Raw genomic sequence first — 21,080 nt, 5'->3', positions numbered from 1 at the left:
GCATTTTCCATGATGCATGAAGAGGCTGTTTGTGCCGCAGAGAGCAAGGACAAGGCAAGATTACAGCTTGAGCCTGTGCTGAAAGAGTTGCTTAGTGGTATAACATAAAATAGACTGAACTGGGGTTATACAGTTAGGTCCATAAATATTTGGAAAGAGACAACTTTTTTCTAATTTTGGTGCTGTACATTACCACAATGAATTTTAAATGAAACAACTCAGATGCAGTTGAAGTGCAGACTTTCAGCTTTAATTCAGTGGGGTGAACAAAACGATTGCATAAAAATGTGAGGCAACTAAAGCATTTTTTTTAACACAATCCCTTCATTTCAGGGGCTCAAAAGTAATTGGACAAATTAAATAACTGGAAATAAAATGTTCCTTTCTAATACTTGGTTGAAAACCCTTTGCTGGCAATGACAGCCTGAAGTCTTGAACTCATGGACATCACCAGATGCTGGGTTTCCCTCCTTTTTAATGCTCTGCCAGGCCTTTACTGCAGCGGCTTTCAGTTGCTGTTTGTTTGTGGGCCTTTCTGTCTGAAGTTTAGTCTTCAACAAGTGAAATGCATGCTCAACTGGGTTAAGATCAGGTGACTGACTTGGCCATTCAAGAATTTTCCACTTCTTTGCTGTAATAAACTCCTGGGTTGCTTTGGCTGTATGTTTTGAGTCATTGTCCATCTGTATCATGAAACGCCGCCCAATCAATTTGACTGCATTTAGCTGGATTTGAGCAGACAGTATGTCTCTGAACACCTCAGAATTCATTCGGCTGCTTCTGTCCTGTGTCACATCATCAATAAACACTAGTGTCCCAGTGCCACTGGCAGCCATGCACACCCAAGCCATTACACTGCCTCCACCGTGTTTTACAGATGATGTGGTATGCTTTGGATAATGAGCTGTTCCACGCCATCTCCATACTTTTTTCTTGCCATCATTCTGGTAAAGGTTGATCTTGGTTTCATCTGTCCAAAGAATGTTTTTCCAGAACTTTGCTGGCTTTTTTAGATGTTCTTTAGCAAAGTCCAATCTAGCCTTTCTATTCTTGAGGCTTATGAGTGGCTTGCACGTTGCAGTGCACCCTCTGTATTTACTTTCATGCAGTCTTCTCTTTATGGTAGACTTGGATATCGATACGCCTACCCCCTGGAGAGTGTTTTTCACTTGGTTGGCTGTTGTGAAGGGGTTTCTCATCACCATGGAAATGATTCTGTGATCATCCACCACTGTTGTCTTCCGTGGACGTCCAGGTCTTTTTGCGTTGCTGAGTTCACCAGTGCTTGCTTTCTTTCTCAGGATGTACCAAACTGTAGATTTTGCCACTCGTAATACAGTAGCAATTTCTCAGATGGGTTTTTTCTGTTTTCACAGCTTAAGGATGGCTTTGTTTCACCTGCATGGAGAGCTCCTTTGACCGCATGTTGTCTGTTCACAGCAAAATCTTCCACATGAAAGCACCACACCTCAAATCTACTCCAGGCCTTTTATCTGCTTAATAATGACATAACGACGGACTTGCCCACACCTGCCCATGAAATAGCCTTTGAGTCAATTGTCCAATTACTTTTGAGCCCCTGAAATGAAGGGATTGTGCTAAAAAAAATACTTTAGTTGCCTCACATTTTTATGCAATCGTTTTGTTCACCCCACTGAATTAAAACTGAAAGTCTGCACTTCAACTGCATCTGAGTTGTTTCATTTAAAATTCATTGTGGTAATGTACAGAAACAAAATTAGAAAAAAGTTGTCTCTGTCCAAATATTTATGGACCTAACTGTAGCTTCAGACTGGAATTACCATTGTTAACATAGTTGTTACATTTGGTATTCCTATTAAGCAATGAATCAGCACTTAGTTATTTATATAATTTTGATGAATGACTGGGTTTTAACTAATATTAATAGATACATGGGCAACTGATTTCAGTTGCTTTTCTCCTTTCATAGGGAAATTTTGATTGTAACTTTATTCTAGTATTGGTCATTTTATATTAAGTTATTGTCTTTGGTAATTATTCGGTACTACATTACTGGGTATACTTTCAAAAATGTTATGTTTAAGTAAACTGAACAATAATAGTTCAAGACCCTTCACCACTAACACAATTTATGTAATTTTTACATTATTTGAATTGGAATCTGCTGTGCATGAACACTACTGAGCCACCATAAGTCCTTTTAGGCTACACTATTAATTTTTGTATATTTCATTGTAATGGACTGTTGAAAACAGTGCATTTAATGAACTCTATTAAAACATGTAATTATATTATATCATTGGTGTTATTTTTGAATGTGATTCATTGTTACAAAAATGTTTAATAAACAAAAATGTAATACTTGACTCTTGGATGAAGTAACTTAAAAATGTGAAATGCTCCAACTTTCATAAATTTAGTCCCCAAACACACCTGAATGTTATGCCATGTGAATATTTTCAAACTTGTTTAATTTATGCTGTCGTTAAAGAAATGTACTGGATATCTCTTTACACTTTAATAAGAAATAAAGAAATACCATCTGTGGTGCTATGTTTAAGAAATTCCTGTAAATCCAGACACATCTTTCCAAAAAAAAAATCAAATACGACTGATAAATCAAAGACTTCCGCAAAATGTTTAGAGATTAAATTTTGCATCATGACTGCCTCATTACCATAAATATTTTTTATAATTGTATAACTGACCATAGACTCAAAAATATATGAAGTAAATTGTCCATAATTTGATAGTCACATTGTCTTGCCACCTGTGTAGTAAAGTGAAAGACGAAGACTTTTTTAAGTCTTTTTAAATTTTTAAATGAGTGTTAAACTCATAACTCATAAGAACTCCTTTCCACTAAATAAAACAGGATGTAAAGATGCTGTTTAGAGTTTGTAAACAATACTCATTTTATCCTTTAAAACAGACAGCTCCATTTTGCAAAAATAAATTTTTGGTGTATACAAAAGAGAACCCTTTATGAGCTTTTTCATATTCTTTCTGCCTGTATCATGCTGCCCTAAAAAATTTCTGGACACCCTGTCCATAATGCTTTTCCAAACTGTCAAACCCATACATGCCTCTGTAGCCATCCCGATGTAAACTTGTTTCTTATGTGGTTAAGCACAGTGACTAACATGGCAGATGTCATGTCACATTGGTCCACAAAACAAATTGTTCTATAAAATCAGCATTTTGTTTCAGTTCTTATATCTCCATTTGATTACAAGCTGAGATAATGTGTTCTCTCTGGATCTCTTGCTGACTGCAACAAATATACAGGGAAGTAAATGACAATCACCCTCTACTGTCTAATTTTTTTATCTCTTTTGAAGATGGAGATATTTTAAATGTGAAATGATTTCCTGCTTTTATTTGCAACAATATCCTCTGATTTTTCACACAAAGCTAAAATGAATGACCAACTTTTAGCTAAAACCAAAAGTTCAAAAGTATATCTTGCTAACATCAAAACCAGGATAAATGGATACATTTCTCAAGTTTTTACATCTACAGGTACACTACTAAATTAATTTTCTCACAGTGCACAATGAGTCATATTATCACCCTCGCTCATACCAGATCTATTTAGAGTTATTCTGTACTGACTCAACATAAACAGTGGGGGGTCAAAAAATTGTAGGCTATAACATAGATAATAATCCAAAAATAAGAGAAACTTAGGAGACACAGCTGTGGTAAAATACAATGGACAACATGGCAAAAGGACTGCAACTCTAGGCTTTGAATAAATTACTAAAGACTAATTTCATTCAAAGTATAAGCAACTCTCAAATGGGTTTATACTAAAACCTGCATTACAACAACACAAATATACTCCCTGTTGTTCACCATAACCTATAACTGGATTTATGGCACATTCACATTTGGCACGCTACGAAAGTTAATCATAACCTGTCTCTCATTAGATAAACTCTGAAAACATGCATTGACTAGCTGGTGATATTTTGATCTTGCATATGTTTAGGTAAATAGAGTAAACAGGAGTCATAGGTAAATGTTTTCATTTAATCATTATTTAATTGAATTTTGTGATTATATTAGACTTGTCAGTTTATTTCAGGGACTCTAATTTAATTTATATGTTTATGGAGATGTAAGGTATTGTGCTGTCAGCATCACTGTAAACTACCTGTTACATAGAAAGCTACCTTAGAAAGGCAAACAGTATATTTTAGTTAAAGACCTCAGTCATCCTGTAGGCTCCTTTTCTTACTCCTTACATCTGACAAATGGTACAGGGCCATTGACACTCAAACCAGTAGATTATGGGACACTTTGTACCCACAGGTCATAAGGTTGCTGAATAGTCAATCATTGAAGCAAATATTGTATATGTATATGCTGCACACTATGCACACTTTTTATTATTTATTTATTTGTATTATATTTTTTATCAATGTTTCTCAGGAGACATGCAAGCGAGAATTTTATTGTACTATGTACATGCGAAAATAAATTAGACTTGAAAAATTGTTTGTACTCTTGCTTAGTGGACATTTTTTTTCTTTTTACTTATGTGATACATGTATGAAAAAGAAAGCCTGCAAATAAAGCTGAATTGCTGTGTGTTTACTGAAATGTCAACACAATTTTCCAAGGGAATGTTAAAACATCAATTCCTATTACTGATCCCTTGACATTCTGAAATTGTCAAACTGGTCATTTTCTATTTTCTATCATTCCTGGCTTCTCTCTCATGTCCTCAAGGTTCTATGGACAGATCTGGCAGCAATAGCCCTGTCCAAAGCAACTTTAAGCACTTTTTATCATGAGCTGGTGAATTTGCAGATGTCTTACACTGTAAACTGACAGACAAGTAGGCTTTCTTAAACATTTTATACTATCAATTTTTGGGCCTGCATTATTTACACAGAAATTCTCTGTGGGTCAAAGAAAGCGTTGTTGAATGGAAACAATATTGCCTCTTCTCAGGTAAGAAAGACAACTTTTTGAGAATTTTTACACATTACACATTTATTTACACAATAAATACATAAATTACTACTACAGTACGTCTGTTGAATGCACTGATATGTGAAGCACACAGAAATACTGCCACAAGAAAATGCAGTAGCAGAATATCTTAAATTGCATGAGGAAATGCTGCTTTCTATAAATCATCTAAATCCCATATAATGTGGCAAGCACCTGTGTCCCCAAATGAAAAAATCTCAGGAAGCTGAAGGTAGTGACTTAGTTACAAAACAAAGAAGCAACATTATGTTAAAAAATTTTATTCAGTACATTTGGAGTGAGTACCTTACTGCTTGCTATGAATATATTCTATGCCCTATGTGTATTGTAACCTGTCCAGACTTTTGTTACAGAAATAATCCAGGGTGTACATATAGCAAGAGCAATTTGAAATGTTCATAATTTGACCTACTTGATACAGTTGAGAGAATACTGGTAATAGCCTCAAATTAAAGAATAAGTTTCTATTTTACAATAGTGAGAATATGAGAACACATCAAGCCCAGAACAGTCAATACACTTATATTGTGCAATATTTAAAAAAAAATTTTTTTCATAAAAACATATTTATTTATTCATTCGAGCATTTTTCTTTAACTCAATTAGTCGAATTAGGGGCAATACCACTTTGTCACAGGGCATACTAGGACCCATATGCACTTACACTAAGCAAATTTAGACATACAAATCCATTTCATATGCACCTGTTTTGATGCAGGGAGAAGAAAATAGTAAATAAGAGGTCCTGGGTTATATCAGAAATGAAAGACAAAAATAAAGCAGGTTTCAAAAACGAATTACTCCAAATCACAGTAGTTACAAAACAATAACATTATCGTAATTATAAACTATAGGAACTGAATTCAGCTGTTACTCATAATTTTTATTATGTAAACAATATAAATAATTGGTTATTAATTTTTGTTGTACTGTATTACCCTTTAATAATAAATTGATAGGTTATCTTAAGCTAGCAAAAAATATGTACAAATTATAATTATTATTACTCTATAACAAAATGGACTAACAAAATTATACAAAAACAAAATTTCTAAGGTACCAAAAATTATATTTATTTATATATGAGCACTAAGTAAACTGTAGTTATGTATCTGGGGTTAATTTAGATCCTGTCCTATTGGCTTAAGAATGATATTTTATGCTTACATTTTGCTACAGATTAGTTTGTACTTGATTACATGTATTGAATTGAATTTTTGTAACTGATTAACATGTATTTAGGACTTTTTAACACTGGATTTTCATAAGCACATCCATTAACATTCACGTAAAGTACAACATAAATGTCACATGATACAGAAACAAAGATAGCATTACATTTTTAATAATACTTAATCTCTTTTAGAGTGTTCCAAAACATTCTTGGGGTGCTGTATAAAAAAAATGAAAAAAAACAAAACAACCTTCTTGTAAACATTACAGAGAAAAGGGTGTTCAGGACTATGCCACACATTTTTAGGACATTCACAAGATATAATTCCGGCCTCCTGGGTTTTCCGCCTCCTCTACCCTCTTTTCCCAATGGGTTATGTCTAGAACACCTTCCAAGAGCTACACCCAGTAAGCATTCTATCTACACATCCAAAACACTCTGAGTGGCTGGTCTCAATCAGGACTCAATAGTCCTCGTGTACTTCTAGAATTGCCAGGCTTCTCATCCTGATAGATAGATAGATAGATAGATAGATAGATAGATAGATAGATAGATAGATAGATAGATAGATAGATAGATAGATAGATAGATAGAATGGCAGATGGCTGCGACCCATGCCAGGTCAGGATGCCCCTTTGACACTGGATCTGGGGGAGCAGTCATGGGATGCACACTGCGTCCACCGGAACACTTGTTGGCAGCCCCCTCTGGGTTGCATCGGGGCCAAAAGTTTGGAACACCGGAGCTAATTCTTGTTGGGCTCCTTGACCACCGCCAGAGGGAGCTGCACGACCTAACGAGCCCATCTAGGCAGGAAAACAGCCACACCCAGAGGTGCAGCCAGAAGTAGGTCAACGAGCACCTGCAGCACTTCCAGGTGGGCTATAAAAGAGGCCGACAGTAACCACTCCGGGTGCCAGAGTCAGGAGGAGGAGGACAAAGCTGCTTTGGAGGAGAAAGAAGTGGTGTAGTTTTTCTTTTCTTTGGTGTTTTTGGGGACTGTGTTGTGCCTGTGGGGATTACGGGGAAGACATGCCCCACATGTGAAGAAAAAAATAAAATCTTTTTTTTTATTTTGCCCGTGCCTCTGGTGTCAGTCTGTGTCGGGTTGGTGCCAATAAAGCACCTTTGCCACAATAGATAGACAGATAGATCTTTATTTGTCACTAAGCAGAAGTTAAAACTTTACAAAAGCATAAGAAAACCAGAACTATTATAACAAGCAAGAACCCCCTGTGACACCCCATGTGGTGGTAACGATATCACTAAATTACACAGTGGGTGTTCTGTTGTTTGCGACCGACTGGGATCAGAATCGAGAGATGGCAGATATGGAGGCACAGACACAAAAAATTGGTATTTCCAAAAACAATAGTGGATTTTATTTCCAGGTGCACAGAAAAACAAAAATAAAGTCCTAGTGAAATTAGTGAAGATTATTTACAGTGTCTCTTTCAGTCCCAAAACAAAAATAATCAAAGACAAAAAAATTGCATATACACAAAAACTGGATTCTTCCCAAATAAAGAAAATGTGCTCAGGAAGAAACTACACAAAACACAGTCCAATGAATACCAAAAATATATTCAAAAGAAAAAAAAACAGGGTATATAAAAGAAAAACAAAAAGTGTACCGCAAACCCAAGGTCTATATAAAAACCTCCACCAAAACTAAACTACAACTAGGAGATATCTATAGTTATACTTACATATAAAAAAATTTTACAAATAAGGCACAAGCTGCTGTTTGGTGTACTGTAAGAAATTGCTACAGTGATCCCTCGCTATATCGCGCTTCGCCTTTCGCGGCTTCACTCTATCGCGGATTTTATATGTAAGCATATTTAAATATATATCGCGGATTTTTTGCTGATTCGCGGATTTCTGAGGACAATGGGTCTTTTAATTTCTGGTACATGCTTCCTCAGTTGGTTTGCCCAGTTGATTTCATACAAGGGACGCTATTGGCAGATGGCTGAGAAGCTACCCAACTTACTTTTCTCTTTCTCTCTCTTGCGCTTTCTCTGATCCTGACGTAGGGGGTGTGAGCAGGGGGGCTGTTCGCACACCTAGACGATACGGACGCTCGTCTAAAAATGCTGAAAGATTATCTTCACGTTGCTACATTCTGTGCAGCTGCTTAGTGAAGCGACATGCTGCACGGTGCTTCGCATACTTAAAAGCTCGAAGGGCACGTATTAATTTTTGCATGTTTGTTTTTCTCTGTCTCTCTCTCTCTCTCTCTCTCTCTCCCTGCTCCTGACGGAGGGGGTGTGAGCTGCCGCCTTCAACAGCTTTGTGCCGCGGTGCTTCGCATACTTAAAAAGCCAAATAGCCCTATTGATTTGTTTGCTTTCTCTGTCTTTATGACAGTCTCTGCTCCTGACGAGCACTCCTTTGAAGAGGAAGATATGTTTGCATTCTTTTAATTGTGAGACAGAACTGTCATCTCTGTCTTGTCATGGAGCACAGTTTAAACTTTTGAAAAAGAGACAAATGTTTGTTTGCAGTGTTTGAATAACGTTCCTGTCTCTCTACAACCTCCTGTGTTTCTGCGCAAATCTGTGACCCAAGCATGACAATATAAAAATAACCATATTAACATATGGTTTCTACTTCGCGGATTTTCTTATTTCGCGGGTGGCTCTGGAACGAAACCCCCGCGATGGAGGAGGGATTACTGTATACCAACCACACTCTCCACCCAACTGAATCCAAAAACGACCCCTAGAGGCAGAAAGTGCCTCTTACACCTGGGATCGAAACTTCCAGCCAATCCAGCAACACAACACTATCTATCCCCAATAGCAGCTGACGTGGTTATGTTCTGCACAGGTATTATACTCATACCCTGCAAGGCATGTATTAAATAGGCTTGTGGGCCTAACATGCATAAGCGCACCTAAGTCATTCTTTCCTCAGACAAACCGATGCTTCCTCCAGAAAGGAGGTGACATTTCTTGTGACTTTCTCTTGGGATCACCCCGTCGAAACAAAAGCATGCATGCCTAACAAACTAAATACTCCACACTTCTTGCTTTGTTTACGGCAGCGAAGATGGAGATGCTCATTTTGATGGGCAGACACATGGCATCCTCCAGGCCTCAGTTGGACACGCATCCAACCTGCCGCCAGTGCCACACCTCATGAACCTGGCTAAGTCAAAGTTAAAAACTCTAATGGAAGTGCAAGTGTAAAACAGGTAAACAGGTGCTTTAACTTTTTTTACTAAGTATAAGTCATCTTTACATTATTCTTAGACCTTTTTTCTTTATGGTGATAATGCCTGACAGGCAGATTACCACACTCCTATCTCTTCAAAACACACAGGAAATTCTGGTTTGGCTAATGATAAGAAAACTGTCACCCTCTAATAACAGGCTTGTAGGTGAGAGTATGATAGATCAGATGAATTATACTGTGGTCTGTTCTACCCAACAGAGCAACAGGTTTACATTTAAGACATCTTTAAAGCATGATACATACTGAAGCTCCTGCTTCACCACCATGGTATGGTACAATCCTTGTAAAACTGTGGTACCACAAAAGCTGGCAGCTAGTAAACACCCCCCCCCCACCCCAATTTATATACACTACACAAATAATGATAGTTTCAAATATACACAAGCATCTCATTATTTGTAATTTTGCTACTGAAAAGTTAGTTTTATTTATGGGAAATATTGTTTTTATAACAATAGCAGAAATAAAGAAATTTTAGCAAAACAATCTACCTCCATTTCCTCATTAAAAATGGGATTAGACAGGAATGTCCATTCTCTCCACTGCTATTTAATCTACCTCTTGGATTGATAACAAAGGTGAACCATTACTCTCAATTATGAACACCTATGTCACAGTTTCTCTCATAGAATTTCCCTGTATATTGATGATGTTCTCCTTTACCTACATAATGTTTCTTCAGATATCCTTGCTATTTTAGGCATATTTAAAGCTTCTAAGAATCTCACCTTTTGGACAATTAACACTAGAATTACCATAGTCTACGAAAAAACGCGTAGATCCGGCCCACCTTAAAACCGTTCTCACCTCTCCTTTGTCTTCTAAATGTGCCGATTAAGATGAGCAGCGAGTAGCCGGCTATTCCATCCCCCACCGTCGCAGAACGTTCACTAAGTTTTCCCAGCTGATGCCTTGTTTGATTATCTGGAAGTGACTGAACTGCTGGAGTTTTAGAATGGAAATGATAGATCGCTATTTGGAATACAATGTTCCGTTTCTACAGTAATCTGTGTAAACACATTGCTAAAACAGAAACTTTTTCATATTTTAGTAATAAATGTTACAAAATGTAGGCATAAACTATAGAATCTGTGGCTTAACGCTACGGTTTGCTGACTTGGGGCACAGAAGCCCTACTGTGCTACAGAGACGTCAGTTCGATTCCCAGCTTTGAAGAAAGTGTTTTTTTTTTTCCTCAAACGGACATTAAATTTATAAATTGGTATGCACTGTAAATCGTTAAGTTTAAAATGTCAATCGCGGTTATTTCTGTTGATTAATTCATGCTTTTTTACTTAGAGTCAGAACAGGAGCTTATTCAGCTTCTGATCTGACTCAAACAGCGCCAGTATAACTTCACACCCGATCTGACGCTGTTCGTTTTCAAATAATATTGCATTACTTCGACGATGTTTTCTGATTGGTACTATTCGCGTCATAAAATGATTTCTTCAAAACGTCATATATATTTGTCTCTTTCTTTTTTAAAAATGTGCGTTGTAGCATGCAGCAACTGGCCACCTGCATGTTCTTGCGCACACTGAATAAGACAGCGCTATATGCAATCATCAGATTCAAATGTTAACAGTTATATAGCACGGAATGGAAATCAGCAGTTCTTAGCATTGCACCACGCAAGCTGTCATATCAACCGCCTACTGTAACTTGCTTTCTTTTTTCTTCGGTTATAGTCTTGAATAAAAGTGCACTTGTTTTGTTATACTTTTACATCAACATATGTTCCTGTGTTTGAGCTACATGAGCATGCTCAAAAAATACGCGTGTAATGCCACGAAAAGTGCATGCAGACACTTCAGTTCGCAAGCATTGGTACGACAATGCAGTCACAAGTACACTGCAGAGCTTTAGCGCATCTTTATGTGAAAACAGCAGTGTCAGGATGGGGAGTGTCTGATGATTGCATATAGCGCTGAAGTTACTGCTCTTTACTATACTTTCCTCTGCATGTCCTGGAGTACAAAAGAAACAGCATACAGCAACACGTGGGGACTGGCAAGATTGTGGGAAAAAAACACGCGGTCGTATGTATTGTGATACACTGCAGAGCTATTGCGCATCTTTATGTGAAAACAGCAGTGTCAGATGGGGGGGAGGGTTGTAGGGAAGGATCTGGAACGCGACTGAGACATTGAAAAGTGAATTTAAAAAAAAAATAAACAAAGCTAACCTTTACAAATATCATAAATTACACCGGCTGTTACAGACTGAAATCAAATGTATCTTTTTATTCTAACATAGTGAAAATAAGAACACTTCTCAAAAGGGAGATGTGCAGGATCGAACTCGTGACCTTTTGATTCCCAGTCAGCGACTGATGCTGTTGTGCCACAGAAACAGTGATAACTAATGAGTGTCAATATCACATACTAAGGCGGCTTTTTTTGGCGGTGGCTTTTTTTTTGTACCTTTTTTGAAAGTGTTTTTTTTGATATTTGGACTTCAGGCTTCATACATTATATAGTTTATGCCTACATTTTGTCATTTGCTACTAGAATATATAAAACGTTTCTGTTTTAACAATGTGTTTACACAGATTACTGTAGAAATGCACTCCACTCTAAAACTCCACTTCACTCCCAGATAATCAATCAAGGCATGAGCTGGGAAAAGTTTGTTTACGTTCTAAGTCATTGGGGGAATGGAATAGCCGGCTGCTGGCAGCTTATCTTTATCAGTACATTTAGATGACAAAAGATGCTGTCGGAGAGGTGAGAACGGTTTTAAGAAGCGATTTAAGGTGGGCTGGATCCACGAGTTTTTTCGTAGGCTCTGGTAATTCTAGTGTTAACTGGACAAAATCTTTCCACATGCCAATTAATATTCTAGACTAATGAGCATGTTAACCTCCGCTAATCCCTGTTACCAATGGCTCCAGATAACTAGGTGGGAACATTTTTGCATCAATTTGAAAACTTTATGTATAAAGTTATAAGCAGGCAACAAAAAAAGCATTATTTTTACTTCTTTTGTTCCATTTATGATGAAATGCTGTATATCTTCAAGGTTCAAAAGCAGTGGAATGGAAAATGTTTTGTTTCATAGAAATACAGGTTTAATATTCCTAATTCGTTGTGATTAGAAGTATTTCGGATTTTAGAATATTTGCATACATATAATGACAGGGACACCCTTGACCAATTAGGGAAATGTAGCCAAACCAGTTACATAACGAACTACACATATAATCATTCATATCATTGAGCTGTTATTATAAAGTGCATTGACATGACAAATATATTAGACCGCAAAGTGATGAATATGATGCATTGACTATTTTAGGGTTAATGCTGTGTATCTGCTCTAAAGAACTTTAATGTTTTTCATCAGTTCATATTGGCTACCTGTTGTCACTTTTTCACACAACTGGCCGACTGATCAGGAATATCACAGCCAACCTTCACTTCTTCATCCCGGCTGTGCTGCCACACAGGTATTTTTCATATTGCTTCATGGGGGACAAAACTCATCGCCTATGTTTCATTGCTTAGCAGTGTTTAATGCTTCCAACCATACCCATGATCATTGACCGTGTACTGTTTTCTAGCAGCACACGATGCTATGTGGGATCCCGTAAACAGGGATCATCAATCACATGTCATTGCTTTGTGGGGCTCTAAACGTCACAGTGAACTCTGCCAACCCTCATCCTGCTCTGAAAAAATAAATCAATTTTGAACTACACATATGTTATTCACATTCATTTTTTGGTGAATGAAAATTTTTACATTCAAATCCAAGTAAAGGTTTATAAAAGAGATCTCCAATGTGGAATTTTCAATTTGTGGCATCATTTTTCAGACTTTGGGGCAATTTAGATTTTGGAATTTTAGATTAGGGTTTCTCAACCTGTAATGATGTTTCCTCATTAGAATATATATTTTTTTAAAATTATTCACCAATATCAATTTCCATAGAAGGAGGATTTTGAAAATCAGTAGTATGACAAGTGTGAACGCTTTCTTTAGTGAGGTGTATCATAGGGATTGGTTTGATAGCCTGTGCTGATGCAGTATTCAGTCAATGGAGGTGTACATTTTCTTTTCTTTGGTTTGTCTTTATATATATTTCCTTCATGTTCATAAAGATATTTTGAGAGGCAATATTAAAGACTAGTTAGGCTATTTTTGTTCAATGAAGAACCAAAGGAATTGGGAAGAATAGCTCTTTGAAAATGTATTTTTATTGGCAGTCTTGTTTTAGTCTATACTAAGGGTACCGATCTCCAATCCTGGAAGGGTTGCGGTGGCTACAGATTTTCATTATATCCCTTTTCGTTATTAGCGACCGGTGCTTACTGCTAATTAACTACTTTTGCCTTAGTTTTGATTGACTTTTCATTTAAGACTTAGACCCCTTAATTGTTGTTTTTTTTTCTTGATTAGCAGCCAAACAATAAATTGAAGATACAAAATAAACCAACACACGACCAGCTAACCTGTGTCCATCATACAATATCTGAAAATAAAGAAAGGTGAAAGTCTCAAGAAAAAAACATTTGACAGTGATCTTAGAAAAACATAAATCAACAGTTATGGATATGTCTGATGTGTTAGAATGATAACACCAATATGGAATTAAATAACAGTTTTAGTTAACAAGAATTGGCTTCTAATTAAGAAATTAGATGGAGTGGAATTGTTTGGAGTTTGAGGCCCTGACTTGCAGGTTGGGTCACCTGATATCTCATTTTTGTCTGACTACCATTTATGGAAAAAAGATACAATTCAGAGGACCGAGTCTTGAAAAACAATGCCATTACAATAAAGTCAATTAACAGCAGAAAGTGGTCACTAATTAAGAAAGTCGAAGAAAGGAAAACCTGCAGCCACTGTGGCTCTCCAAGATTGGAGATGGACCCCTCTGGTTTATACAGTACACATACTGTATTTTCAAAGATTTGGTTTATTTTAAATGGCAAGTGGAATAAATGTTTATTTATTTCTAGTTTATTTCTTATTTTATTAATTTGCACATTAAAAATATTTTGTAAATAAAATTACTTGAATAATTCCTTTAACAAATAACTTAAATCTCATTGGTTGAGGAAGGCATTTTACTTATCCTTACATTCTGACCCTTTCTTTCAGTTTACCCTCTTTGTCCAGGTTCTCAGGATAACTTTGCATTGTGTTATTTTTTCAGGGTTGTCTTGTATTATTTAAATTTTTGCATTTGATTCAGGTTTATTGTATGTTATTCTAATTCAAAGCTTTATGTTCCCTGTATTTATGTATATTTAGTGTTTTATACTAATATTATTTTGTATCCAATGTTGTGTATTTCATCTTACTTTTTGCTTTTATCCTGTTGTGTGTGTATGTATAATGTATTATTAGTACTATTACTTTATTTGATTAAAATGATCATTATGAAATGGAATATCATAACAGAACTACCCACTGTTAACCTATGAAACTCAAGCACCTAAACTGGATTTGATCTGAAAAATATATGCACATAAATTATGCTGTGATATATATCACAGCTGTGGTAATTTATATCATGAAATAAATATTTAGCCATTTTCTAAATGTCCAGTTTCTAATAACTATACTGTATTGTGTCATTCAGCCTTTAAACCTCTCCCCTTAACTTCAGTTTGGCTCAGAGACCTCTCTTCTCTTACATGGGAGAACATATTCAATAAAGTAAAACTCTATTCCCATAACTCTAATTATCAACAACCCCAATAAATTCTGCTAGTTACTTCATATTTTAGGCTTATGTAGTTGATTGATGCTTACACATCAGGAGGTGGGGTTCCAAATGTGCTGCACTCGTTTTCCTGTTTGTTATTAAGATGCCTTTCTCTTTTTCCTGTTCTCACTATCACTCTCACTTACTTGCTTGATCCGTGTCAGAGGGCAGTGGCATAGCAAACATGAAAGGAGTGTCACTCACTTGTGGATTCTGTAGGGTTCTATTTCTGCTTAGGTCTTTTAACCTTATTATAACTTGTTAAAAAGGGAATAAAGTAGAAAGAATAAAAAGAAATTTAAATGGTAGGTTGGAGTACACCCGTCTTTAATTTACACATATGTGCACTCATCTCCCATTACAGGAAACGCTAAGAAGTAAGTGACCTGTGTAAGACTGGGCTACACTTACACATATTTATTACTTCAAGGCTAATCCACAAGGAGAAAGAATACACAGTCCCAAAATGCGAAATTTCTTTATTTATTACAGGAACAAAACACACAAGCACATGTAAGATGCAATTACTGTAAACAAAAGGTTGGGAATTGTAAATAAGGGGAACCATTTGCAAAAATACAAGATTCTAAACCAAAAACATGCAGAAAATTAAGTCTGCAAATTTAAACACAGAATTCTGTGTAAATGTGTACATGTTCCTGACTCTTCATATTAAACCTTCACCAACTTTATAGGATTTTAAAATTTCTAGTATTAACCGTTGCAGGCAGTGATTAAGCTAGACTTATCTTAATTTGGACACCTCTAGCTGTAGAAGGAAAGTATGCACAAACTATTTAAAATAGTAGGCAAAACTAACTTGTGGCCCAAACCTTAAAATATAACACAATTTTAATGTTTGTTAGAATATTTCCATTGTTTTTGAAAGTGTTCATTGAATTTAATTCTTATACTTCTGTCCACAGTCTGAGATGGAAAGAACACCCTAATACCTACGCACATTGTGCCCTGTAAAACTGTTGCCACTAATTGATTCAATAGTCAATCTCACAATCATTTCTACCTCATCATTTCTGTGAGCAACAGCCCAGAGTTCCTGAAGGCATCTATTAGGGCAATGTCTTCCTCCTTACCTGCAGCAAACAACCTGCTCATTTTTCTGGAAGAGGAACATAACTTCAGACTTGGAGATAAAAATTCTTAGTCAGGTTCTCAAACTAGATACTTTCCTGCCAGACTTTTACTGCACCTTGATATCCTGAGTATGAAAATATGAACAGGAGAGGAGACAAGATGCAACATTATCAGAGCCCAACATCTTCACTGAAGTATCAAATCCAGTACCTTTAAAATGTTCAAATACACTTAATTGTTATTAAGTGACTGCAAACAAAAAAAATTCAGGGATAAGATGAAAACTAGAAACAGACTACATACAGAATGAAGTATTCAGCAGTTGTGCTATAAACATAGCATCAGACACAGTGCCATGCCATTTATTATTCCAGACCACACACATAATAGTGCACCTGAAATGTCTATATTAGTTTAAGTGACTTCACCCATACAGACCATTCACTACTTATGCCTTTGTGATATGCATTATACATACTGTAGTCATTTTTTTTCTTTTCTCTGTATTAGTTATACATACAAATATTTTTAAAAAATGGTACAGAAGAACTGCACAGATGATCAGTATAATAAGTAATATAACCTTTCATATCAAACTTAGCCATTGAGATTATATGTTGCAACTCAGACAGTGAAGTATGAAAGGAATGGATGAGGTCCAGCATGCTTTCTTATGGACAACATTCCAGAAAAACCATAAAGTAGTTTTGGGTAGCACTTCAGATAGAAAATTTGATTTTTTCCTAATTTTAAATAGAATACAACAAGCTTTCCCAACCATGTTAGGATTTTTTCAACAGATATAAGATATGACAATTTGTTACTAAAAAGTATTATCCCGTCAGGTAATATATGGTTATAATGAATTATTATGTTTATTTTAATGTTATTGCATACATTAAAACTTTTGCTGAAGAAGGTTTTCTTTGCTCATATTACTTACTTCCAAAAATCTCCTAGCATCTAGGTGTAAACTGTGACAATGGTACACGTTCTTACAATTCAATTCAATTTATTTCAACTCAATTCAATTGGAGCTGTCTGCTGCCATTACAAAATCTATCCTTTTATTTTCCATATTTTTACCTGCATACACTCTATACAAATCATAAGGGAGGGTTATTGATGAGGAAGAGAAAAAGGTGAGATTAGGTGGGAGAAAACTGGGGATTTTGATATTTTACCAACTTTATTATATCCAGTTTGCCTCATATGTTATTCTATTAAGTCAGATTTTAAAAAATATATATTGAAAAATAATAAACTGAACTGATATGTATTAAAGCTTTTATGTAACATAATGTATCACTAGAATTCATATTTGGAATTCAACAAGGGACTATCTAGCCATGTGAAAAGCAGCTGGGTCATGCAGGAAGGCAGTGATCCCAATTACAATAGCAAGTACACATCAGAATTTCTAAATGAAAACAAATGTAGATTTTTTGTCTGGCCTTGTAGAAGTACATAACTACTGTATACTCCATTAAGATGTGGTGGCAAGGCCCAAAGGAAACAATCTATCGCTAAGTTAAAGCAATTTTTATGGAGTAGATGCCAGAACATCGACATATAACTATGAGAGCCTGGACAATAACTACAGGAAAACTGATTGCAAATATTGCACCTAAAGTGGAATAACATGATATTCATTCCAAGGAAGTAATTACTTTTTCCACTTCAGGCCTTAGAAATTGCATAAATCACTGAAATGCATAAATGAAATATTAACCATATTTGCATTATTTGTTCACTCAAGGTCCCACTGACCTAAATATTAGATTTTGCAGTATAATATGGGACCATTCATTGTGAAAAAACTCAGTAAGGCAAAAAAAAAAAAACACTGAGGCATATATTTTTAATGCAATTCATTTGATAGTCAAATAATAGCTTGGATTTTTATTTTGCTGTCACAAGTTATTGTGTTCATAAGAATTACTTATGGATGCTTTTAAATCACTTGATTTTTTTGTCACAGTATAAGAAAACTCCGACATATGATATACTTTTCGATGCATCTTGATGTCCAATTATGCAGCCTGTTAAGCTTTTAGGCCTTCTAGGCCACAAATACCCTCATTTTTAGGCAATTTGTGCAAGGAATTACATCCTTATGACAAAGAGTAAACCAATAAGTGTCTTCAGCAAACATGAATTGAAGGATCTGAAGATAAGCATGACACATCAACCAACTCCAGAGGTTCAGCCCTAATGGGATACGACAGGTCAAAGCTAGTGCTTTACGAAAAACTTTGAGAAAATGGGGACCTGTAATATAGGCATGTGGAGTGTCATTTTATGTTATCTTGAGGTTGCTGATCACGAATATGATGATATTTTTGATATCTAAGAGCAACTCAAAAAAGGTTAAAAATAACAAATTTCAAACATAAGCATGTGAGGTATTGTTTTATTATTATGAATATGATGTAATTTTTGACATTTGAACTTTAACTACAGACCTTAATATTTTAACTACTCTAGGACGGCTTATGCTTCATTTTATTCCTTTTCTTTCAGTATTTGTTTCTATGGCCTGACACATGAAAAACATTAATATACTACTTGAGAAGGCATTAAATTCACCATTAAGAAAAATATGAAGTACAAGAAATGTAGTAAATGTAGTTAACCACAGCATTAGCTTTGTGCACACTGCACTATCAATTGAGTAAAAGTGCTTACCATAGAAAGACAGCTCCTCTGTTCTCGAATAACAGCACAGCAACCCAGAAAGCCAGTTACCATAACTAGACCACCAGCAAAGATGAGAATATAAGCAGAAACAGCAAACGTGCTGGATGCTAAGAGGCTTAGATAATCACTTTTATCAATTAGCGTCCATATACCAACAGCCATTACTGCAGCACCTCCAACCTGCAAAAAACAAAAACAGATAATGAAATTTTGATTAAAAGAAGAAATGTCTGAATATCTCTATCTCATAAAGAAAGAGTGGTTTTGCAGTAGCCTAGACAGAGCAGCAGCACTTTATACATGCACACACACACACTCACACAAATAACCTAAATGATAACACTTTTATGGATGTTCTTATGGAATTTGGTGAATATCAAGTCATTGTTTCAACAACCTGAAATGTAGCAAACAGATGTAACCTCAAATGTAACATAAAACATTTAATAGCTTATTCACTGCCTCATACATATTTAGCTATTTGGTGTTACATGAAGGCTCTGTTAAGCAAAAATGCACTAATGACAAAAAACACTTTATGGTTTGAATGTATTTATTTTTGGTTATATTATTATGATAAAAAGAAAAATAAGTATTGTAGACTGACATAAAAATATACAAAATAATATAAATAAAAATAACATTTACTAAAATGATACAATGAGGTAGTTTCCATTCCTATTATTATATTATTTTAAAATGGTAAGTGCTTAGATGATTAACTTAAGTTTAATACAGAAGAACTTTTTTTGTGCAGAGACACATTTTTGCTAGTTGTAGAAACATCCATCCATCCATTTTCCAACCCGCTAAATCCGAACACAGTGTCACGGGGGTCTGCTGGAGCCAATCCCATCCAACACAGGGCACAAGGCAGGAACCAATCCCGGGCAGGATGCCAACCCACCGCAGGTTGTAGAAACATGGATTGTCAAAATTAAAAAAATAATAAACCAGGAAAGATGCTACATAAGGAGTATATAAAGTACCAGATAAACAACAAAATAAACACTACAGCTTAGACAGACTTTATGCATCTAGCTAGCAGGTGGCCTGACCGGCGCACTTTACCACACTAATTGGTCACTAAAAACCCGTTCCCAACTTCCACATTTATTGCATTGGCCATCTTTCCTTCCACCAGTTTGACATTTGTCCCCCTAACACCTGACACTAAGTCATTTATCTAGTGACTGCAAGAACTTTCTGGGTTTAGCCCACAAACCACTTCAAGGATTGGGACCACTTTATATAACTCCTTTGGTTATTCTCCTATCACTGCCTCTGGCAGCCCTAGACTGATAAAACTAAAAGGCCTCAGGTAACCTTGCAGGGGCTAACATAAAATAAATGGCAGGAGTCCATGCATATCAATGTGTTTCACTGCAGCCACCTGCTGTTTTGGGGGACTTGTAGCCAGACAAACAGTATCCCCCCACTGTCCATTATTAACCCATCCTTGAAGAGTTATGCCTGGAGATCCATCTATTACTTAATGCCCTAGCATTTTTACCAAAGACATGTTAACATTGCCCTCTTGCCACTATTCTGACCCTGGTCACCGTTCACTTTTCAAAACATATAAGGTAAATTCACATTATTCAACTAGTTTGCATGTTATTTAAATTATGTTATGTTGTAAACAGTATTTGTTATTAAATTGTATGGACAGAAGAAGTAACACAACTCTTTCCTACTACAATTAAGAAAACAATAAAAAAAATCAGAAATGTTGTTTCTCTCCTGCTCACACTTAGTTGTCTAGTTCTGATTTTGTAGGCAATTCTCTTAAATATTTTTACTTATATTTTATTTCCATACATTTTATATTCCCACAAAAAGTACATTTTATGTTTACTATGTTATGTAAACTGATTGAGAACTGAAGAGTGTATGTTCATAGTTGTGTCTGCTGCTGCAACACTATGCACTGTCTCAAAGCAGATCCAGAAACTAGAAGGACTGATGGATGGCTGCATCATAAATCCTGATCAATTTTTGTTACAGAGCTAACATTAAGCATTCAAGGTTGACATTCAAGGAGTGACATTGTGAAATGCATTTCTATCGCTTATTTAGTGTACTGGTTCTGCCTTAAAATATCAACATCTAAAATATTGTATACAGTAATTTAAGCAACAGTTACACTCCAAGGTCAAATGAG

The 21,080-nt window shown here is 35.8% G+C and overlaps 1 protein-coding gene across 4 annotated transcripts in view; it reads right to left on the bottom strand.

Moving 5' to 3' along the window:
- tspan11 (tetraspanin 11) overlaps positions 1-21,080 on the bottom strand; it is a 343,309-nt gene that overhangs the window by 210,440 nt on the left and 111,789 nt on the right. For all 4 annotated transcript variants that reach the window (XM_051923121.1, XM_028810166.2, XM_051923125.1 and 1 more), the window contains exon 3: positions 18,905-19,096. In XM_051923121.1, coding sequence (XP_051779081.1) covers positions 18,905-19,096 — 192 coding nt within the window. The remainder of the gene's footprint in view (positions 1-18,904; positions 19,097-21,080) is intronic.

This window comes from Erpetoichthys calabaricus, chromosome 1 (genome assembly GCF_900747795.2).
Source record: "Erpetoichthys calabaricus chromosome 1, fErpCal1.3, whole genome shotgun sequence".
Lineage (NCBI taxonomy): Eukaryota > Metazoa > Chordata > Cladistia > Polypteriformes > Polypteridae > Erpetoichthys > Erpetoichthys calabaricus.
Note: the sequence above shows the minus strand (reverse complement) of the source record. Positions and strands in the feature narration are given on the sequence as shown.